General features: G+C 38.8%; 1 protein-coding gene across 1 annotated transcript in view; it reads right to left on the reverse strand.

Annotated features, from left to right (window-relative positions):
- The window catches only part of LOC117162191 (uncharacterized), a 44,544-nt gene extending 26,718 nt beyond the window's left edge, over window positions 1–17,826 (reverse strand). Inside the window, exon 1 of the mRNA XM_076618677.1 lies at window positions 17,545–17,826. Coding sequence (XP_076474792.1) covers window positions 17,545–17,826 — 282 coding nt within the window. The remainder of the gene's footprint in view (window positions 1–17,544) is intronic.
- Window positions 17,827–18,363: the final 537 nt, after the last annotated feature.

An 18,363-nucleotide genomic window follows, 5' to 3' on the forward strand; every position in this document is an offset into this window, starting at 1 on the left:
CTTTTTTCTCTAATTTTTTCGAGGATGTCTAGTGGTACTGTTTTTGTTTGTCTGTTGGTTGTTCCAGGTATAGTGGTTGCCCTTGCGGCTTCGTGGATAGTTTCTGTGAATGTTGTTATTGCTTGATCGATGTGTTCATGTTGGAATACAACGATATCAGTCGCATGCGGATAGAGTGTTTGATCGTACAGATTCTTCCATTCGTTGCCCAGCGCCATCCCCACTAGCGTACGTTCGTTAGATGTACCGCGGCGGCTGGCGCGTGCATGCTCTTCCGAGAACTCGGCGGAAGAAACATAAGGATATGGATGGAACATTGGGCACGTCGGTGTCGCGCCTTGACAGCGTAGCGCTTTGTATCGAGAAGCTGCTAAAAAGTTCCATGGCACGTGACGTTACACAGACATCTACTCAGGTCACACTCATTATAGAGAGTGGGGGTTCAAAATCTTTACAAGCGCCACAGGTCACTAAGGCAGTTAGTCTGTGAATAACTAGCCAACTGTCTACATTCCAGAACGCACATTTATAACTCTCGAAATAATTGTTTAATAAATATCACATTATATTATTTCAACATAAACATTGTGTCTTCCACAGAATATTAATCCTGATTCCAAGATTAAATTCTAACAGGTTATGGGCCCAGACCCAATGTGCTAGTGTTGAAATAAGTTCGTGACTAAAGTTAATATTAAACAATTAACATAAAGCATTACAGTGAGATATAAGTGTATAAGTGTATAAGTGCGGATTAAAGCAAAATAACAATGGCAAGTAGTGCACGTTTCGAGATTCAAAGACTTAACGGCAGCAATTACGAGACGTGGAGAGATAAACTCGAATTGTTATTGTATTGTATTGTAGATAAAGTTTGGACAGTGATCAGAGATCCAACTCCAGCGCCCGACAAGATGGATCAAAATTGGCTAGATAAAGACGATCAGGCTCGTGCGACAATAGGGTTACTTGTCGAGGATAGTCAGCTTATTCACATTCGGGGCGCAAGATCGGCGAAGCAAGCATGGGAGGCCCTGAAGAACTATCATCAAAAAGCATCATTATCGAATAAAGTATTTCTGCTCAAGGATATATGTCGAATGAACTTAGCTGACGGCGGAAATTTGGAAGATCACTTAACAGAAATGTTGAACATGTTCGATCGGCTAACAGCATTAGGAAAACCCTTGGATGAGGAGATATCGGTAGCAATGATTCTACGTAGTCTACCAGAGTCATACAGTCCCCTAATTAGCAGCCTGGAAAGTAGACCGGAATCAGATCTCACTATGGAATTCATCAAAGGAAAGCTCATCGACGAATATGAGCGGCGCAGGGGTTCAGGATGGACAACAGACCAAAATGAGACGGTAATGAAAGTAAGTGATGGTAGAAGTAATAATATGAAATGTTTCTTTTGTAAAAAACCCGGGCGCATGAAGAAGGATTGCCGTAAATACGCCACATGGAAAACAAAGAAGGATAAAGTGAATAAGGTAATGGAATATAGATCCGATGAAGAACAGCAAGCTTTCGTGAGTACAGAACATAGAGCATCTGAGAAAATTTCCCAAGAACTTTGCCTCGGAATGAGTGATAAAGATACAAGACGTACGCATGCATGGATTATTGACTCAGGGGCCACGAGCCACATGACGGCAGACAGAAACTTTTTCAGCAGCTTCAATCCAGATGAAAAGGGTTTTGTACTACTAGCAGACGAAGTTAGGGCAGTCCAAATAAAGGGCAAAGGATCAGGTATAATAAAGCACCCAAGTAACGGTAAGACAACAAACATGCATATTGACAATGTGTTGTACATACCTGAGCTAAGCTCAAACCTACTCTCGGTGAAAAAACTAACGGGTGACGGCTATAAAGTAAGCTTCGAGAATGACGGTTGTCGTATTGTAAAAGATGGAGTAGTGGAAATATTCGCTAAAGCCTCAAGCAATTCATATCTACTGCCGACCATCGAAAGCGCATGTACAACGAAAGAAAAGGAACACAACGAAAACTGTCAACATACCTGGCATAAGCGTTTCGGGCATAGAAACATAAACGCGATAAAGCAATTAGAAAATGGCCTTGCGACCGGGATAAAGATAAAGGACTGCGGAATAAGTGAAATTTGCAAGTGCTGTATAAAAGGGAGAATGACGAAAAAACCTTTCCCTAAAGAATCAACGACAAGGACGAATAGTATTCTGGATCTCATACATACAGATGTTTGTGGCCCAATGCAGACTGCAACTCCAGGTAAGAAACGGTATGCTTTAACCATAATTGACGATTTCAGTAGATTCACAAAAATATATCTGATGGAAACAAAACATGAAACCACGAAATATATTAAAGAATTTGTGCAATCGATGAAAAATCAATTAAATAAGGTACCTAAAGCAATAAGATCAGATCGAGGAAGGGAATACGTCAACAACAACCTGAGGAATTACCTGCATAATGAAGGTATAAAGATTCAATATACAGCAGGATACTCACCGCAGCAAAATGGAGTCGCTGAAAGGAAGAATCGCTCTCTAATAGAAATGGCTAAATGTATGCTTATTGACGCCGACATGGACAAGAAGTACTGGGGTGAGGCAATACACACAGCCAACTGCCTGCAAAATGTCCTATCCACAAAACACACAGGTAAGACGCCGTATGAATTATGGTATTCTAAGCTACCTGACGTCAAAAATCTTCGTCCTTTTGGTACTATGGCATATGCACATATACCTCAAGAGTGTCGAAGAAAATTAGACGAGAAAGCAGAAGAATTAAGGTTTGTCGGATATTCGGAAGAATCGAAGGCATACAGACTACTCGATACAGCTACAGATAGAGTAAAGATAAGCCGTAATGTGATCTTTCTTGAAACTCATAAGGAACCCGGGACAGAAGAAATTATTTTTGAAGAACAGACCGTTACTGAAGGTACAGCAAATAAAACAGGAGATAACAATAAGGAAATTATTGAAGAAAAAGGACCCAAAGATGAATCCGAAGATATTCAAGGTTCAGAGCCAAGACGATCAAAAAGACTAAATAAAGGAATTCCTCCTGATAGGTACATGGGAGCACTAAACATGACAGTTAGCCTAGAAGAGCCAAAGGATCGAAAGGAGGCACTATCAAGGCCAGATGCAGAACTGTGGATAAAGGCGATGGATGAGGAAATGGATTCGCTGAAGAATAACAAGACTTGGGACCTCATGATTCCACCTAAAGAGCGAAAGATTATTGGATGCAAATGGGTCTACAAGATAAAGAGAAACACCGAAGGGAAAATTGTGAAATATAAGGCAAGGTTGGTAGCAAAAGGTTTTTCACAAAAATTCGGTAAGGACTACGACGAGGTGTTCGCGCCAGTGGTAAGGCACACTACATTCAGAATCCTACTGGCAATAGCAGGTAAGAAACTCCTTATGGTTAAGCACTATGACGCAAAGACGGCATTCTTAAACGGTTATCTAAAGGAAACGGTTTACATGAAGGATACGAGATCGAAGACCGCAGATATGCATGTAAACTGAACAAAAGTATATATGGGCTGAAGCAAGCTGCTCGAGTGTGGAATGAGCAGCTACAGGAGACATTAGTCGAACTTGGTTTTAATCAAAGCGAGGTGGATCCGTGTCTGTACATTCTAGTTAGAGGCGAAGGCTCAATTTACCTCATTGTGTACGTTGACGTCATTCTCATTGCGGCGAAAACAAATGAGAAGATAGGAGAAATAGCCAAGAGTCTTAAGAATCGCTTCCCGATAACAGATCTAGGAGCTCTACACCATTACTTAGGGGTTCAAGTAGAGAGAAATGAAGGTATTTACTACATCCATCAGTCAAACTACATAGAAAAGGTTGCATCTAGTGTAGGACTTGATAACGCGCGTTTTTCTAAAATACCACTGGACCCGGGTTATATGAAAGCTCGACGTGACGACGAACCAATGGAAAAAATGGAACAGTATCAGCAACTTATCGGAGCCTTGCTGTACATAGCAACTATCTCACGACCCGATATATCGGCTAGTGTCACGATACTTAGTCAGTTTAATAAGAACCCAACGCAATCTGACTGGACAGAAGCTAAGAGATACTTGATGGGTACTAAGGATCTCAAGTTAAAGCTCGGTGGAGAATTCAACAACGAATCAATCGAAGGATACGCTGATGCTGATTGGGCTGGATACAGCGTCGAGAGGAAATCTCACAGCGGCTACGTCTACCTACTATATGGAGGATGCATAAGCTGGACGTGCCGCAAACAATCATGTGTTGCATTATCATCAACTGAGGCAGAATACATCGCACTGAGTGAAGCCTGTCAAGAAGGAATGTGGATAAGTTATATCTTAAGGGATCTTCTGGGCAAAGATTCACTAAATTTAATTCTTTACGATGATAATCAAAGCTGCATCCAAATAGCCACAAATAATAGGTTTAGCAACAGAACAAAGCATATAGAGACTAGATATCATTTCGTGAGACAATTACGGCAGAAGAAAATTATTGAGTTAAAATATTGTCCTACTGATCAAATGATAGCTGATTTACTAACTAAACCTCTAAGTGCAACTAAATTGAATTTTCTGTTACAGAAGTGCAATTTGCAGAATCAATGATCAAGCGACTAATATCGTTGAGGAAGGGTGTTGGAATACAACGATATCAGTCGCATGCGGATAGAGTGTTTGATCGTACAGATTCTTCCATTCGTTGCCCAGCGCCATCCCCACTAGCGTACGTTCGTTAGATGTACCGCGGCGGCTGGCGCGTGTGTCGTGTAAAATTAAGGTAAAAATAAGGAACTTGTTAATTTCCGAAAAGGAGATTAAGTTCTTTTTATTTTTTACTCAATTTATACAATTTTTTCGGTTCGCGATGATACACTTTCGATACTTGGATTAGTTAAGAATTTTTTTATTAGACTGACTGGATGATTTTGAAGGGAGCATTTATATTCTTCCATTCGTTGGAGTGGGAGAAGGTTTTGTTTATACTTAGTGTAAAATTCGGAGAACGGCTGGAGTGATCGAATGCCACTCAGGCGGCTGAGAACGGGTGCTGACCGGACGGTCACACGCGATAAGGCGTTCGGAATTTCGGTTTGTTATATACAGTTGCTCGAATTTCGTCTGTGACATTCCCCCCTTCTTAGATTGAACTTGATCCCTCAAGTTTTCTTCAGAAGACTTTTGTGGAATCGGACTTGACGTGGCTTGAAAATTACAGCTGATTCCTCCTCTCCATCTGAGTGGTATGTGTTGGTTGGAATATAGATGTTGGGTGTTGAGCCCAGGGTGAGTGGTACTGGTGGGGCTGTCGCATTGTGGCTGTTGATTACAGTTTCATTTCGGCAGCAAAATAAATTGATACATAATTTGTTCGGTATACATTTCCTGATGCATTTGAATACCCCTATTTTGTTTAATCCATATATACCTAGTATGCCTAATGCTATGTACCCTAATATCTGGAGCGTGGTCAGTCCCCAATACTGTATATTTTTAATTCTGTGTTCGAAATTAAGAGTTTCTATCTCGTCGCCTATTTTATCGATCGTTGTTTTATAGCCTTGTAAATTATCTATTATTTTCGGTGCTTGCTCGAGTTTATCTAATAGATGAGTGAAACTATCGTTTGTTTTGAGCGCTAGGGTTTTTGTTTTGATTTCGTATATGACTTCGTTTTTTGTTTCGCCTATACGCATGTGTTCGTCTTTGTACAATATATCGCAAGAAGTGTTAGCTCTTATGATGGAAGGCTTGTCAAGTTTTTGTAAGGTATGTTTCGTTTGGCAAATTGTGTCTATTTCTATCGGATTTGCTGGTATCGCAATGTAACAGTTGCTAGTTTTGAGCGGTATAAAGCTAATGTCTTCAATCTTAAGTACAGTTATTCGACAATGTTCAATGTGTGGTTTGAAATTTATTATTTCGCTGCGACAATCGGTTTTTGAATTTCTGTCATGGATTGGTAGTGTTTGTTTGCATATAGTGGTTCCGGCTCGATTCTTACAAAGTTTGTTGAAATACTCGATATCAGCGTTTATAAATGAAAGACCTGAAGTTAAATATATCTGATGTTCGACTACTGGAGCCAAAAATACTCCATTTCTTTTACTCGGGATAGGATATACTTGTAATATGTTCCATTCTGTGTTAGAGACTAAAGGTACTATGATTTTGAAAAATATTTTGTCATCTATTGTGAAGATTTTAAGATCACTGATGTCGAGTATGAATTGAAAATGTTCGGTTTTGGCAGAAATCGCGGTGTTGTACATCTGGCTACCTATTGCCTTGGCGTAATTTTCTATGAATTCATTGGGGTCAAGTATTTGTGGACTAATTATTCCTTGTTTGCCTAATATCATGACGTTAAGTATTTCATCTAATTAGAAGTGTAAAGTTTGCATCGCGGTGTCGACTTTCATGATCATCTTAAGCATAGATCTATCGATATTTGCCTGCTGTTGTAATTTTAATATATCACTATATGATCTCTCTAAGTGGTTTAGGTTTTCTGAGTTTACAATTTTTCTAATAAGTGCTGTTTGATTAGCTATTATGGTCTTGATTTTATTATTATCATCGAATAGTTTGTCCATATTTTTGTTTATGAGCGTAAGATCATCATCGTCGAGAGTCCCGAACAGACTTTTCGATACGGAACCTATGATGTTAAGCAAACCTCGTGTGCTCCGGGTATGTGTTAACGCTTTCAAGTGTTTTGCGAGTTGTTTTAGGTTATTGATGCGATTTTGTAATCCGCCTAACTCTTCGACGTATTGTTTGCTGATTGCACGTGAGTCTATCGTTAATTTATATGATTCTATTGCGCTTATCTGTTCGTATATGTCGCTAGTGTCTAATCCTACTATTACATTGGCAGTGTCGCTGTATAAATATCCTTTTCCTACGTTTTCTACGAATACAGAGTTTCCTTCTAATGGTGTAATATTTATTTGCGCGGATACTATTCCGGCAAAGAGGAGCGTCGACCTGGAAAGTAAGGTTTTAAACGATTACCGTGTATCTTTTTGTCTTGAATCAGATAGTATGGAGTACATACTTTATCAATCGTGTACGGTCCTAACCATTCCACATCAAGTTTATGCCTTTTATGATCGTTATGTATTAAAACAGAGTCTCCTTCTTTGAAAACTGATTGAGGTTTTATAATTTTACGTTTTTGATCGCGCTGATATCGCTGTTTACTTTTGATCAATGTTTCGCGAGCGTGTCGGAGTCTAGAGTCCCATTCCTTTTTGCGGAACGTGACTTCGTCTGCGTATGTGCGTTGGGGATTCTTGGATATTGTGGAGGGAAGATTGGCTTGGTGTCCGAATGTGAGTTCGAATGGCGTGTAACCAGTAGAGTCGTGTATCATTGTGTTATATGCAAGGCATACAAAGTTAAGTTGATCGTCCCATTCTTCATCCGAATTTCGCTGTATCGATTTTAACATGTCTGTTATTACTGCGTGTGTCCGTTCTAACGATCCGTTACTTTGTGGGTGGAAGGATGTCGTTTTGATATGTTTGATTTTGAACGCGTCTTCGTACTGTTGCATTAAACTAGATATAAAATTCTGTCCGCGGTCAGTTAATATCTTTTTTGGAGCGGAAAAGATGTAAATGTAATGATTCAAGAGTGCGTTCCAAATTGTTTCCGTTTGCTGAGTTTTTAGTGGTACGAGTATTAAGTATTTTGTCAATTCGTCATGTATGGATAGAATGTACTGATCGCCTTTTTTCGTCTTTTTCAGTGGGCCTAATAAGTCCATAGCAATTTTATCGTTTGGTTCGAGGGGTGTGTCGGTGATACAAGGTTCTTCGCGCGGTCTGATACGTGTAGTTTTAGATGTTTGACAGGTGTCGCATGATTCTATATGTTGTTGTATACGTTTCATCAAATCTGGTACTCCGTGCCGTTCACGAATGCGATCGTATGTCTTTTGTATACCGGGGTGTCCTACTAAATCGTGATTTTCTTTCAATAATTCGTCTATTTCTTCGTCGCTATATGTTTGAATTGGTTCCCATGCAAAATTTAATTCTTTTACGGTGTCGTTCAGGAATAGTAAAATTTGTTTGATCGCGTTCTTCTCGGTTTCTGTGAAACTGTCGTCGCCTATACCTATCTTCTCGTTGTATGAATAATTTCGTTTAGTTTGGTTAACCATTCGATTCTGTCGTAATTTCCTAGCTCTGTTTTGGATAATTGATAGAAAGATTTACGGTTCGGAGTCATTTTGAGAATTTTGGGTAACGCGTCGGTAGATTTTTCCCAATCGTGATATTTTTTATCGAGTTCTATGTTCAAATTTTCGCGTCGTCTGGTCAGAACATGTATTCTAGATAGTGCGTCGGCTGCAGTATTATCTTTTCCTTTCGTGTATTCTATGTCGTGTTCGTATTCTTCTAGTTTTAATCGCCATCTCATCAAGCGTGATGAGGGGTCTTTGCAATTCTCTAACCATTTTAGTGCTTGGTGATCGGTTCGGATGAGGAATTTCCGTCCTAACAGATATTGTCGGAGGCGTTTCACGGCCCATACTATTGCTAAAAGTTCTTTTTCTGTAGTGGAATAATTTCGTTCCGGTGGGTTTAGAGTTCGCGAGATATAACAACATGAATGTCCGTCCTGTGATAAGATTGCACCTATACCTTCGTTACTGGCGTCAGTCGTTAATGTGAATGGTTTCGCAAAGTCTGGGAATTTTAGTACGGGTGATGAACAGAGTTTGTTTTTTAATGTCTGGAATGCTTCCTGGGTTTTATCTGTCCAATGAAATGGTGTCTCCTTTTTTGTAAGTTCGGTCAATGGTTTCGCGATCTTAGAAAAGTTTCTGATGAACTTACGGTAATAACCTGCTAGTCCTAAGAACGATTTGATGTCTGTGGGATTACGTGGCTGTTTGAAATTGCTAACGGCTTCTAATTTTTTGGGATTTGGCTTTACACCTTCGGCGGTTACTATATGTCCAAGATATTCTAATTCTGGTTTGAGAAATTCGCATTTGTCCGGCTGTATTTTGAGTCCGAGTTCGCGTAGGCGTTGCAATACTATCGCAAGGTTGCTATTGTGCTCTTCAATCGACTGTCCGAATATTATAATGTCGTCTAAATATACGAAGCAACGTTTATTTATGAGTCCTCTTAGCGCGGTATCCATCATGCGTTGAAATGTTGCAGGTGCATTCTTTAAACCGAATGGCATCCTATTGTAATGATAGTGTCCTTGTGGTGTGGAGAATGCTGTGTACTTTTTAGAGTCTATGTCCAATGGGATTTGGTGGAATCCGGAGGATAAATCGAGGGCTGAGAAGAATTTTGCGTTGCCTAGTTGGGATAGTATGTCGTCTATGTCAGGTAATGGATATGCGTCCTGGTCAGTTAGTTCGTTTATTTTTCTGAAGTCTATTACAATTCGCCATTTCTGTTTCCCTGAGGCGTCTGCCTTTTTTGGTACTACCCAGACTGGTGAATTGTAAGGAGAATCAGATGGTTCTATAACGTTCTTTTGTAGCATTTCGTCCATTTGTCGTTTGATTTCTTCTTTATGGCATTCAGGCGGTCGGTAAGATTTTGTGTTAATGATTTTATTTTCTTTTAACGTTATTGTGTGTTTAGCAAGATTAGTGCATGGTAATAAGTCGGTCTCTAGATTGAATACGTCAAGGTAGAACAGCAATATCTTTTCGATTGGTTCACGGAGGGTTTTCTCTATATGCGAAAGTCTAACTAAATCTTTAAACGTGGAGACTTGATCATACGTATTTGAATTTTCGATAAAATTAGTCATTTTGGCTGGGCACTCACCACCATTGATAAAGCATATCGTTGTCGGTTTTCCTTCCAGGTAGACTGTTTTTGACACTGCTTGTTTTGGAGGTACGTCGTTTTCCTGTTGCAATAAAAGTATATTATTGTCAAGTTTTAATTGTTGATTCGAGAGTTCAAATTTGAATTTAGATAGGGCTGGCAAACCGAGTATGCCGTCTTCTATAATTGGAAAGTTGTCTTCTACCACAAAAAATTCTAGAATTTTGCCAAATAGTTTTATCAAAGCGTGTTCGTTGGTTTTAAATTTAGAGTGTCCCATCGAGAATTTCCGTTCTTTTGTTATTCTTGGTCGTAATACGCATCTTCGCTTGAGTATATTAATTCCTGCTCCGCTGTCAATGAGGAATTTATGTCGCTGTCCGTCGGATCGTAAAAGTACTGTGGGTAGTCTTCCTGTTGTGGCGTTAATTCGTAGGTCTGGTCTATTGGTTCCTCTATTTCTTCCTTGTGTGTCTCGAGATTGTGGACTGCTGGTGGTCTCGGAAATTGGCTGGTGTTCGAAAATTTTTACATTGACTGGAGACATGTCCGATTTGGTTGCATTTGAAGCATTTTAATTGTGTCCTTTGGGCAGGTGGTATTTGTTCGGTTTGTCGGAAGCTTCTTGGCATTGGATAGGGTGTTGGAGTTGGTTTTTTAGTGATCGGATTAGGATTATTGGTTGTTAGTCTTTGCTGCTCAGGAAGTCGTAATCGTTCTATTGGTTTTAGTCGTCGATTTCGATCTTCCCTGAAGAATCGCTCGATGTCAGTGGCTTTCTTTTCGGCTTCAAGGATATTGTATGGTGGATTGGCGAGTAGTAATTGTCCTATTTCGCCTTTCAGGCCTCGGATAAAATCGATCACGGAATCTTTTAAAATCCTGTCGTTCATAGCTCGTCTAGTAATTTCGTCACGGTATTCGTTCGTTATACTGTATTGTAACTTATTGAGCCCTCTGCGGAACCTGATGATATAACTTTGCACACTTTCGTCGTGACGCTGTCTCGTTTCGCGTAGCTGGTCTTGATGTTCTCTAACAGAGTCTTGGGTGGCTACGTTTCGTCTTAGGGCATCGTACAGGTGTCCGTATTCGTATATCGGTATATTGCAGATGGCCATTGCGGCTTTACCCGTGATTTTCCCGATTTTGATCATTTTTAATGGTAGCGTGGGTTCGCTACACATGGCTCGTAATTCGCGTACTTCGCGTATGAATTCTTCTACTCCGATATTGTCTTCGCCGTTTAATTGCGGAATACATACTATCGCGTCTTTGGCCCGTAAGCTCGGAGAGGCGAATTGCGGTGGACGGTCTTCGTAAGAGGGATGGTTGTCTTCTTCTGTTCGAATTGGAACGCATGGTGGGGAAGTTCTATCTCTCGCGGCAACAGATTCGTCCATAGTAATAAGGGAGCCTAGTTCTGTAGTAGCGTCGCGTCCTATTTTTATTTTAGAGATATTTTTGCCTAATAGTTCTATTTCCGCTGCACGCTTCTTATTTTCACTGTCGGCCGTCCGTTGTGTCTCTTCTACACGTTGCGCAAGAATTTCAATTTGTTTTTGAATTACGTCGAGTATGGCACGAATCGAATTGTCCGTACCTCCGTTTGTAGAAACGGTTTCAATAGTTTCGACTTTGTCTTTTCGTGATGAGGGCATGATTCTAATTGAGCTTATTGAGTCTGAACTACTGTTGCTATTTGGACTCGAAGCGCTTGAGAAACTGGGTTTTCTCACACGGTATCGTGAAAATGAATCCAGATTTTTCAGCTTACCGTAGTAGCTATGACCGTTGAGGAGTCTCAGGGATGTTTCCTCTCTGGTTGGTTTTAGATTCCGAATCTTATTCGTAGGCTTGCTCTGCGCTGACCGTAGTCCTCTCGTCTAGTTTCACCGTAATGGAACGTTGAAAGTTGCTGCAGGGCCTCGTAGTAGCAAAGATTCGCACTGGGTCCGTTGATCCTTCGATCTTCAATGATGCACGTACGCCGAAATCGTAATTTCGTTTGCACTGAAGTGAATAGATCCTGGCACGGATCGCCAAAAATGTCGTGTAAAATTAAGGTAAAAATAAGGAACTTGTTAATTTCCGAAGAGGAGATTAAGTTCTTTTTATTTTTTACTCAATTTATACAATTTTTTCGGTTCGCGATGATACACTTTCGATACTTGGATTAGTTAAGAATTTTTTTATTAGACTGACTGGATGATTTTGAAGGGAGCATTTATATTCTTCCATTCGTTGGAGTGGGAGAAGGTTTTGTTTATACTTAGTGTAATATTCGGAGAACGGCTGGAGTGATCGAATGCCACTCAGGCGGCTGAGAACGGGTGCTGACCGGACGGTCACACGCGATAAGGCGTTCGGAATTTCGGTTTGTTATATACAGTTGCTCGAATTTCGTCTGTGACACGTGCATGCTCTTCCGAGAACTCGGCGGAAGAAACATAAGGATATGGATGGAACATTGGGCACGTCGGTGTCGCGCCTTGACAGCGTAACGCTTTGTATCGAGAAGCTGCTAAAAAGTTGCATGGCACGTGACGTTACACAGACATCTACTCAGGTCACACTCATTATAGATAGCGGGGGTTCAAAATCTTTACAAGCGCCACAGGTCACTAAGGCAGTTAGTCTGTGAATAACTAGCCAACTGTCTACATTCCAGAACGCACATTTATAACTCTCGAAATAATTGTTTAATAAATATCACATTATATTATTTCAACATAAACATTGCGTCTTCCACAGAATATTAATCCTAATTCTAAGATTAAATTCTAACAGTTCAGGTGTTTTCAGTGGAATGTTGCAGCTGATTTTGCTCTCTACTATTTCTTTGAATATTTGCCATTTGGTGGTTCTATTGCGTAGCTTCTCTGTGTTGCTGTAAAGTATTGGTTTGTTTCTGTATGTAGTTATTAACGGCGTATGGTCGGAGGTAAGCTCGAGGCTGGGTGCTATGTTTAGTTTATTTGCGTTTAGTCCCTTTGTAACTGCAAAGTCTAGCAGGTCAGGCATTTTGCTCGGGTCTGTCGGCCAGTATGTCCGTCTTCCTGTGGATAATATATTGAGCTTATTATTTCTAATGTATTTTTCCAATGTTATGCCTCGAGGTGTGGTGATTCTTGATCCCCATAATGTGTGCTTTGAGTTATAGTCTCCCGCTGCAATATACCCTATTTGTCACCAAAGTGTCGGAAGTAGTCTTCCCACATTTACGTTGTGATTTTGTGTCGCGGCGGTACGTATACTGCTGACAACTGCAGTTGGTTGCTGTTAGTCTGTACGGTAACGGTGGTTGCTTGTATATGTTCCTTACTGACCTGGCTGTGTAGGTGATGTTTAATGTCGTTTTTTATTACTACTGCGGTCCCTCCGTGTGCTTTTCCTGAAGGATGTTTGGTGTCATATATGGTGTAGTGCGATATTTTTATGTAGCTTTTTATTGTGAGGTGTGTTTCTGAGACGAGTAGTATATCGATATTATTGCTATACAGGAATGTTTTAGTTTCTAGGGTCCTTTGTTGTAGGCCGTTAGAGTTTCAGGCTGCTATTTTAAGCGTGTCTATTTTTATTTTTTGCTCATCATGTTAGTAAGTAATTGTATTTGACTGTTATTTATTGTGTTTGCTGTCTGAGGAGTTCGTTTTGGTCGCTTATCATTTTTGTGAGTATTTCGTTGTTTTTTATGGAATGTTTTATTAACTCTTTGATTTCTATAGCGTCGTTGCTGTGGTTGTTCTGTTCTTGATTATCCAAGGGTGACGACCGGTTGACTACTTGCGCGTAGCTTCGGTTTCTAGCGGTGTTGGTGTTAGTGTGGTTATTGTTCCTTGCGTGCTGCGTTTTTGGTGTTGACGTAGATTCTGCGTTGTCATATTGCGTGCGGAAATTGTTGTGTGTCCTGTTTCGAATCGGCGGGAAAAGTTTGCTTTGTAGTTGTTTTCTGACTACGCAGCCTTTGTAGCTGGCTGGGTGATTTCCACCGCAATTGTGTCATTTTACGTCGTTTATTTTTCCCGTGTGTGGGCAGTTCACTGTTAGGTGCTTCCCTGCGCATTTGACGCACGCCGGGTTTCTGTTGCAGTAGTTTTTTGTGTGTCCGTATTGTTGACACCGCATGCATTGTAGTATGTCTCTTTTATGTCTGCGTGGTTCGACTGTGATTATTGTGTTTGAGATTTTTTTAATTTCAAATATTTCGTTGTTGTTGCTTTTCGGTTCTAGCTCTATTAGGAATAGCGGTAGTGGTTGCTTAGTGTCAAATCTGGTTATATTGTTGATCGTTCTTACCTGGTGTCCGATCTTGGCCAATTCCTCGCATATTTTGTTTGTATTTGTTTTTGGGTGTAGACCTCTGATTACTGCTTCGTAGCTCTTGTCGGATTTGGGTTGGTAAGTGTGATACCCAGCGTTTCTTTCCTTTAGCGCTTTAGTTACTTTTCTGTAGGTTTCTGGGGTATTAGTTTGTACTTTTACCTGTTCCAGTTTGAGCTGTTTGATAGTGTAGTTTTCTTTTCCTGCCGTGCTGTTTAGCAGGTCAATGAGGGAGTCTATTATTTTTGCGTCTATGTGGATTGGCGGTGGCTTAGGAGTGTGTGTTCTTGGTTTTTCTGTAGGGTCTGTGTCCATCTCTTCTGTCAGTGAGCTGAAGGAGCTTTGTGTAGGAATTTCTTGTAGCCATTGTTGTCTTTCTGTTTCTGTGGTCCTCCTATCGTTTGTGTTTGAGTTTATTTTTCCTTTTTTTCTGGGAGTTATAGTCTTCCAGCTTTCGTTATGTTGTGGTAGATCCTTGTTGGTATTGCTCTTTACGTCGTCTTCTTGTATTATTTCCATTTCTATTTCTTTTGTATTTGAGCAGTCCTGTACTTCACTTGTTGTTTTAATTGGGCTCTGTTGGTCTACTGCCCTGTTTATAGTGTATGTTTCTCCTTTGTTTAGTATTCTTATTGATGGTATTTTTTCCATCCTTGATTGGTTCTGTTGCTCTACTTTTGTCGCACAATGTCGGAGGCACTATATTTTACGTCCGCCTAGCTCGACTGCTCGGGCAGAACTGTGTTCGGACTTGTCGGCAAATGATAGAACTCATCAGTTCATCAACATCAGTATTCAATGTAATCTCAAAATATTGTGTCCGAACGAACATAAATATCGTCTCCCGTGCTGTTGATCGAACCGTCCGTCTTTCGAGGGTGTGCCATGTTCAATATCATCTAGATTGTAAGAATTTCAACAATTTAACTAAAACAATCTTATAACAATAAAATAAACAATGTAAAAACTTTATTCTCTTTATTTTGGCGATTTATGGATAATTGCGTCACCGCCAGGCAAGTTACATCGGCAACTGCTTCGAGCGATCAGTTTCACTTCTAACATAAACAACCATTGTAGTGCGAGAGTTGTGTATTTTTACTTTTTAAAATTGATTTGTCTAAATATGAATTCTGTGAAGTGCCTTATCGTACCTTAATTAGTTTCCTCGTTCCTTATTCTTTCATTCCATGTATTCACAGCAGAACGATCCAAAATCAGGTAGTTTTTTTTATTATTTAATTTGTACTTTACAATTTGTCCAGCTGGACATTTGGTAAATAAATGAGGTAGTAACAGCGAATTTCTACAAAAAAATCACGCCGGCGCATACCACCGGTGGCTCACACCTGAATGTTCCATCAGACGCTGCATACCACGAAAAATATAGTTTATTCAGTAACTAGACAAAATTTCCATACAGTTGAAAATTTAAATAATGGAAATTTAACGCATATTAATTGAAGAAAAAACACGGCGTTTTATTTTGCGAGTCTTATCTTAACAAAATAAGTACAATGTTTGAATAAACAATAGTAGCGCCGCCAGAGGAAGTAAAGCATGAATATGAGCGCCGCTCCACGACGAGAAACATAAATAGCAGTGCCGGCGTGAATATGTTAATACGTTGAAAATGGAAATTACTGAACGAGATAGGAAAAGGGCCTTAATGTTTGTAGGAGTGCGAATAATTTCATTGTACTTTGTTAATAACTCCGGCAGTTGAATGCAATTTTTAATAACAAATTTTAAAAATGATTGGAATTAAAAAGAAAAAATCGACCTATATGTGAGAATAGAATCAGGTGCGCTTCCTTACTTCGATTCTCGGGAGCGCACAAAATTCGTCGGATAAACACGAGGACCTCGCTTTCTCAGTGATCGTTTTTTCCTTATTGTGATATCAAATTTGAAGTTTTTCGGCGTCAATCAAGCCGTTGTGTGATCCCACCTAATTATATTTCGAACAATAGTTTATAAATGAAGAGCGACATTTGATTGTAATACCAAGAGTATATATTACACTGTTGCCGTTCTTAATGGTTGCACGAGCGCAGATTCCGAGTTGAGTGGATAACCTTGTATACTTTATAGTATATAAAAGTATTGATTATTGTTTATAGTTATATTATAATAGTTGGATTGTTTAAAATTAATAGTTAGATTATTGTTTAGCACCGCTTATTGTTTATAGTTTTACATTTTATAAAGTGCTTCGAAATTTCCAAAATTTATGAAATTTTGGAAACTCAAGGCTTATGAAAGCTCAAGATTTACATTTATCAGATATCAAAGTGTTTTAAACTGATGTCGAATCATATTCGAAGTGATTCGAATTTTTCGCTTTGCGTTCGGAGCGTTTCGAAGGATTTTAGGGCGCATCAGTGTCTATAATATAGGAGTAAAAGTTATATGAATAATACTTTTGAAATATAAAAACTGTGACAAATCAGACTATAATGATGTAGAATAAAATGTAATAAAGATTAAGTTATAATTGTTAATATCTTAAGAAAAATAATGAAAATACGTATATTCGTAACCTACAGAATACATCAGAAAGGAGTGAGCGTTTTAAATCTGTATATCTTTTTAACAGGTTTCCAGTGCTATTGCTTTGAGAGATTATTTGCTGTTACGAAGGAAATCTTTTGGTGATAATTTAAAAATTAAAAAGTTGTTTTATAAAAACATTGTTGTTCGTCGAATAACAATGCATACAAAAGTCAATATTGGAAAAACAATGCAAATAGTCAAAGAAGATCTAATACATTAATTTCCTTCTAATAATTCAATAATTAAATTTACTCTATTTATAACTTTTTTGTGTGAAGTAGGTAAAAAGTTATTTCACTTTTTATGGTCACGTTTTATGTATGTGTATAATATTTATGTACTATCTATGTTATATAAAACATTTTGTAATTTAATTAGCACTACCATCCGGTACTATTAGCTTCTACTATCATGATTATATAGATAAAATTTGAAACTAATCTGGAAATAGATATAGATATTACAACGTATTTATCATAAATGTATATTAAGCAATAAATTAATATACAGCATGAATATTCATTATAACAGTATAGTTAGTATTCAATATAATCCTATTGAATAGTGAACTTTATTAACATAACGGTTAAATGCGTTTAAGATCTTTGTGAAATAACCGCACTAAATATCTTGTAATTGTAATATTATTGTTTTAAGTTTGTTTCGAACTGTACCAATATAATCACAATACACAAAATGTTTTGTATAACAGACATAATATATTCATAAAAAGTTTGTACAAATGTGTGAATACGCTTGTGAGCAACTGTATCTGCGTTGTTGTATTCTTTTACATTGAATATTAAGAGAAAATGAATAAGAACTTACTTGAAAAGAGTCGTGCTTGATGAAACATATGAAAGTGTGAACAGCAATTTGACTCACACTCGTTACCGCGGAGAAAGATTTAGAGACAATGACCATATCGTCCAAATGTAAATAAATCGAATACATCAAAGGTAGAAGCATCATAATGGCACTAATAACGGTAGCTACCTGTAGAATTTTGAAACCAAAGACTTTATTCCTGCTGCTACCGACAGGAAGTGGCCAAGAGAAACACAAGGCTACGCTAAGCCAAGTAATGTAGATGACTTTCTCTGGTGTCATTCCTTTGCTTTATGAATTGAATAAAATACATGGAATTTAACTGATAGAACGATATACAGTAGATTCTTGGAAGTCAATTACACTGCTTTAAAAGCATCTATATAATCACAGAGGTTAGCTGCATACAATTGTTTTGTATCCACGAGAAGTTTAATAAATTATACTTAGCCAGCGTAGTACTTCGTGCCAATGTGTCGGTTAATAACTTCCCTCGATGTAATTATTGCGTTGTTAGCTGACTTGCAGATAGCAATTATTGGTTGCATTATATATTGACCTGACATATAGTATTGGACGGATGCAAAGGGAAGTTATCACGCAATAGAACTATAGTCGATCCAACGAAACGATGCAGTAAATATAAATAAGTGCACGTGGTTGACGCATGAGTAGAATACTATCGGTTCACAGGTTCCAGACCCTTGTGTATTAGAAAATAAGAAGGTACTTTTGTTGAAGCTATTTATGTTTTTTTCATACGTGCTTTACTTGATGATTTTGTAATATTTTTCCCTTCAGAATCAGAATTATTCGCAA

The sequence above is a fragment of the Bombus vancouverensis genome, chromosome 5, assembly GCF_051014615.1.
Source record: "Bombus vancouverensis nearcticus chromosome 5, iyBomVanc1_principal, whole genome shotgun sequence".
Classification (NCBI taxonomy): Eukaryota; Metazoa; Arthropoda; class Insecta; order Hymenoptera; family Apidae; genus Bombus; species Bombus vancouverensis.